Below are 6,000 nucleotides of genomic sequence, written 5' to 3' on the forward strand. Positions count from 1 at the left end.
GCGTTTGTCGAGGCGGAGCTCGAGGTAGACCTCTTTTATGGTGCGGCGAAGGGTGAGTCTCCCACCGTCCTCCGAGGGCTTGGGCCAGGGGATCAACGGTGCCCGGAAAAGTGTGTCACGGGCGAGCTGATGAGCCAGCTCATTGCTGTCAATCCCTGAATGCCCAGGGACCCAGCGGAGGAAAACGATGGAAGGCTGCAATGCGGAGACCGCTCGTTCGACCTCCTGTTGAAGAGAAGGGGTTAGGGTGCGTTTCTGTATGTGGTGTATAGCGGCTTGTCAGTCTGAATAAACTGTGTACTCTTGAAGAGAGGGAAGGAGGGCAAATGAATGGAGCGCATGCGCAATGGCGAGGACCTCGAGGGACAATGCATCCGGAGGGTATAGAAACGGCCCGCTGGTGTGAGTTTCAGGAGCGGGGAGGTGGGGGTGGTACAGGGCGTAGCCGCAGGAACCTCGAGGAGCCACGAAGGAGGCATCCGTGTAAGCTACACCCTGGGTATCAAAGAGAGGGGAATGGTGCTGTGCGGCCGCATGACGACGCCCGGCGTGCAGAACGGGGGACATGTTGGACGGAAGGGGGAGGATCCGAAGATTGGGAGCCGGGGTGGGAATAGGAGAGGTAAACGGGGCGCAGGGAATGGGCGAGATACCCGCTTGAGTCAGTAACCACTGACCCTGACGGGTAAGGGAAAGCCGGGCAATCTGCGAGTCATGATGGAGAGAGAGCAGAGAACGGAGAGGATGAAAGAGGCCTGTTGCAAAGCTCTTTGCAGTAGAGGTAGTGATAGGGAGGTTGAGAGCTGCCTTGTAGAGGCCAACAAGGGCAGTCTCAAGAGCGTTAAGTTGAGTCTGATTGAAGGAAATGTAGGGTGCAAAGTACAAGACCTTGTTGTGGACCAGCGCGTGGGCAACTCGGCACGCATGAGCCTCGTGGAGACCTGAGCGCCGAGTGACCACGCGCCGCAGGAGGTGAGTTACAGAGTGGCAGGTGGTGACAGCACGGTGGAGGGCTTGCACATTCTTGGCCGCATGCAAAGGAAAGCCAAGAACTTTGCACTGCGTGACGACAGGAATGGGAGAGCCAGAAAGGTGGAGAGAGACGAATTGGTTATGTGAGCGCTGGTATGAAGAATGGTTGAGGAGAAGGAGCTCGGATTTTTCAGGAGCAGGAGAGAGGCCAGCAGTGGTGAGAAAGGAGTCGATGAGATCTAGGCCACGTTGCAGGGTGTCCTGTACGTGACCGGGAGAGCCAGACGAACACCAGAGAGTGATGTCATCGGCGTAAAATATATGATGCAGGTCGGGAATTTCAGCTAGCTGGGAGGCGAGAGGGGCCATAGCAAGATTGAAAAGGGTAGGAGAGAGAACAGCACCTTGAGGAGTGCCTCGGGTGAGGTTGTGGGGGTCGGACAGATAGGTGTCGACTCGAAAGCGAGCGACACGTTTAGAGAGGAATGAGCGGATATAACAGTACATGCGGGAGCCACAGTCTAGGGAGGCGAGTTGGGAAAGGATGTGGTCGTGGCAAACACCGTCGAAGGCCTTGCCAACATCGACGGTCACAAGTGCGTGAATTTGAGTGGGGGTAGGTGACAGAAACGTGTGCTGGAGAACCAGAAACATGTCCTGCGCACAGACGTGGCGTCGGAAGCCGATGAGAGAATGAGGGAAGAACTCCCTCGTCTCGACAAAATTAGAGAGGCGAGTCAGGGCCATTCGCTCAAGGGTCTTACCAACACATGATGTCAGGGAGATTGGGCGGAGGTTAGAGAGAGAGGGAGGCTTTCCCGGCTTTGGAATCATAGAAATGAGGGAGGAGGTCCAGGAGCTGGGCAGGCAGCCGCTGTCCCATGCATCATTGTAGGTTTTAAGGAGGAATTCTTTGGCGCAGTCAGGAAGGTTGCGAAGTGTGGTGTATGTAATGGCATCCTCACCGGGAGCCGAGCGTGTAGCATTAGCAGCCAGAGCCGATTCGAGCTCCCGGACAGTGAAGGATTGGTCCAGATCGTGGTTAGGTCCACCTCAGTACACCGGGTAGGAGGGTGCCAGAGGGGGCGGGAGATAGAGAGAGGCGAGCTGATCAAAAACATCGGAGGGAGTTCCTTGAGTGAGGGCTTTAGCTAGAGTGGGAGCAAGGGCAGGCTTAGTGCCAAGGAGGGATTTGAAGAGAGACCATGTGGATCGCGAGTGCAATGCAGAGTCAAGACGGTCACAAAGAGCACTCCAACGAGAGTGCTCGAGTGAGGCGCAGTGGGCGATGATCTCGGCCCGCAGAGCAGTGATCCGGGAAGAAAGTTGGGCATTGTGAGGTTGGCAGCGGAAGGAGCGTTGAAGACGTTTACGGCGACGCCATAAACGGAGTAGGTGAGGATCTGGGTCTGGGACTGGGTGACAAGAGCGAACACGACGGCTACTGGACGTGAGCGCTGCAGTGATGCGCGACGTCCAGTCGTCGTAGGATTGAAAGGAGTCAGAGGCGAGATTAGCGCGGAAGGCGTGCCAGTCATTATGAGTGACCGGATGACATCGAGGGATGTGGGAAAGAGAGGTGGAAATGTGGACAAGATAGTGGTCACTGAGAAGAGTTTCGGCTGTCACTTGCCAGTGAAATGAAAGTGAACCCCGAGAGAAAGTGAGATCGGGTGTCGTGGGGCGCTGTGAGGCATTGCCCGCTCGAGTAGGGGAGCCAGGAGTATTGAGAAGGGTGAGGTGGCGTTCTTGGGCCAGACAGTGGAGGAGGCGGCCGGGTTTGAGGGTTTGAGGGTAGCCCCAGAGTGTGTGAGGAACTCTTATCATACAAATTTAGAAGTGCGGGTGAAATGAGGCGAAATACCAGAGACTTGAATTCCAGTAGAAGAGATACCGAAATTGTAGTGCAAAAGCACTACTTCACAAGGTCTAACCGGCTCACCGAGTTTGTGTGAATCTTTTACCTTGAGGGTGACCTTGTCCAAACCATAAATAGATATTGCCGTGACTGGGATTCGAACCCGCGGCGGAGTGAACAGATCAGCTTCGCTGGCCACTGCACTAGAGCACTATGCTATCGCCGCAGCCGATCACGTCTCGCGGTGAACTGCAACACACTCTCGGGCTGTGCATTGCACATCGTCGTCTTCATAAACTACTACTACTGTAAAACTAAGGTCGCCAGACGTGCCGGCGGCCCATCATGTCAATACCATTAGCCAATCAGGCTGAACACATGCTTTCGCACGTATACTCGGTTTAATTACATTAAAGCCGTGCCACTTTTTTCGTTTTCACTGACCACAACACACCCATCATCATAACGGGGTCATAGGGGCCCAGCGGACTGAACTTCCCTTTTCTCTCTTTGTTCCTTCACTTCCTTTTACCTCGTTAAGAACGTGTAAGGTAAGGTGTACAGAATAGGCAACCAGGTATCGGGCATGATAAACTTGTCTTTCTTTTCTTTTCCTGCCTCGCTCTCTTATTTTGCTGGCAGGAGAGAAAGCGAACCGACAGAGACGAATTCATCATGAAGTAATTGCTGCCCATCACGAAAATGGCAGACTGGAAACGGCTAGCTACAAATCTCACACTGTTCCGTCATTTTACCAGCTAAGTAAACTGAACCCATGAGTAAAATTCCTTCAGGAAGCGAGCGCTATGGGTTCGGCTCTAGCGTTCAGTGTACTAGCACCATTCTCTTTATTAGTATCGTTCTCACCACCACCCCTCTATTATAGCGCCGTTCATTACCAAGTTCAGCAAAAGCTTTGTCTCTCTGATCTTGTGTCCCCAAAGGCACTTTATCTTTGCGCCCTTTAATTGTCTTATCGTGCACTTGAATATACATACTCTTCAATTCCTCGCAAAAAAAAATTGAGGGGCAAAAATAAAAACTTATAATCACTTAATCACAAATTATCACAAATTATATCACAAATTATCACAAATAATCACAAATTATCCCGCGGGGCTGAATCAGTTTACCAGAATAAGACGGCGCGAGCCTCACGGACGTGATAAGACTTAGTGACAAAAAGTAATATACAAAAATGCTGAGTCTTTTTGTCCTCTGCACAAGACGCTGAAATATACGTCTGCCGCAGACCTGGGTAAAAGGTCGATTAAAGGAAATCATAAAGGAGAGGAAAGGATAAAAAAAAACTTTACCATGGATGGCTCTAGCGTCAGTTTCTTACCAATAAGATACAAGCACGATGAAATAAAATGCGAACAGCGGAGCGTGTAGATGCTGCGCTGTTTGCATTTATTTTTATCGCGACTCAATGAGGTATGTAGTGAAATGGACTTAAAGCTAAAATATAATCAGCATTTAATTAGTTTATTTTTACCGCCCTATGTCACGCACTTCGAAACTAATTTATTTAGGTTGGGAATGTGTGACACATCCCAGCACAAAGGTTACGAAAAACCTGCTCACTCACGTCTCAGCGCCCACGGATCCAAGTTTTTGAAGGCGCGCATTGTCCGGAGAAGGGCGATGCTGCACTCAGGTCGCACATCTGCCCCGAGCAGCTGGCGGGTAAAAGAAGCGGGGATGTTGGCGAATCCCTTGGCTACGATGTCTCTCAGCATCTGCCCGTAGTCAGTGTCATCGGTTGCTATCGCATTCTCCCCTGTCGTCGACACCTGCGCCGCATTATCTGCACTGGTGCTTCCTGTCGCATCCTGTGCTCGCGAACTTCCGATGAAAAACATTATCAGCAGCCACGTTGTCAGTGCAATCATCCCCGGAAATGAGCAGATGTTCCAACTTCTACTCTTCATTGATCGGGAAGGCATATTACCCAAGCGTCCGGAAAAAAACACGAAACTTGGAATCTACCCTGCACTCTGTTCCGCCAGTGCGCACGATCGTTTTAGGGCCCAAAACTCGGAGGGAGCTTCGTCTCCTCGTAAGGGTGACTGTGGCAATCCGATGCAACAGTCAGGGCGAGTGTCTTCAATGCTGGCACCGGGTCTTCCTGGCTCCGGTTGTCATGACGGACAAGCCGCCTTCAAGCAGTCGCTACAGTTGCGTTCGCAGCACTTTGTTCAGAGCACTGACCGCTCCAACGCGCTGCTGAGCCCAGGAAAATCGACTTGCCGAATGAAGAAAAAAGTATGCTTGTGGCTGACTATAACGGAGTCAGAGCAGAAAGGACTGACTTGACGACTTTCGAGACAAGAGCGCGAAGTCGATGAAGAAATTAATTAGTCCGAGAAAAGCTCGCTACTCTTTAGAAAAGCTCACGAGGATGTGGGCTCCCTGAAAATCACTGACCGAGGCAACGGAACGACTACGATTCAGTTAGTCCGAGCAGGCTCGGTTGGTAGTACTGTGCCCCTTCTTGTCATGCAGCGCAGGCTCTTTAGACAGGAGCGGCGAGGGGGAGCTCTTGCTACGCTGTGCGAATACCCAGCCTCGCACCTTCAATGAGTCAGGAGGGCGCGAGTTGCTAACTTACTTTTGCTACCCAGAAATTAATCGCTCTTTCTTACCTTCCCCTTGCCCCTGTTCTAGTATTCGGCTGCGCGCCAATACATCTGAATAGAAAATGAGGCATGCGATTGCGTCATAAGGATGGGTTGGTGGCGTTGAGAAAGTAACGCTGGCTACTCTTCTCATTACCAGGGGAGATTACGTCATTACGCCCCCTTCCCTCCCACCTTCTTCACTCGGCAACAGGGCGTATTGAGAAAAACAAAAACTAAAATTACGAAGCATATAAAAATCGCTTGCGTGTCCGTATCATAATACAACTTCGGCGCGATGTTGCGAAGTGATAGATGACGTAATAAAAGGACTGGTTTGAGTCGGTTGCTGGTATTGCTTTTGGCGGCGCAACAAAAATAATCTCTTATGTTGCTATGTTAAATATGATATTCCTTTGGGCTTGCTTATTCCCAGATGATTAAGAAAAATCGTGGAGTGCAAACCAAAGACATGAACGAAATGAGAGGACGGGAGCTCTCGTCCATTCTTCTCATTTCGTCTCTGTTTTCGGTTTCCGCATCTCTATG

The 6,000-nt window shown here is 51.2% G+C and overlaps 1 protein-coding gene across 1 annotated transcript in view; it reads right to left on the reverse strand.

Annotated features, from left to right (window-relative positions):
- LOC149353727 (nose resistant to fluoxetine protein 6-like) overlaps positions 1-4,725 on the reverse strand; it is a 49,103-nt gene extending 44,378 nt beyond the window's left edge. The window contains exon 1 of the mRNA XM_089575854.1: positions 4,422-4,725. Coding sequence (XP_089431980.1) covers positions 4,422-4,725 — 304 coding nt within the window. The remainder of the gene's footprint in view (positions 1-4,421) is intronic.
- Positions 4,726-6,000: the final 1,275 nt, after the last annotated feature.

This window comes from Amblyomma mixtum, chromosome 3 (assembly GCF_055824585.1).
Source record: "Amblyomma mixtum isolate Tamu chromosome 3, ASM5582458v1, whole genome shotgun sequence".
In the NCBI taxonomy this organism is placed as follows: Eukaryota; Metazoa; Arthropoda; class Arachnida; order Ixodida; family Ixodidae; genus Amblyomma; species Amblyomma mixtum.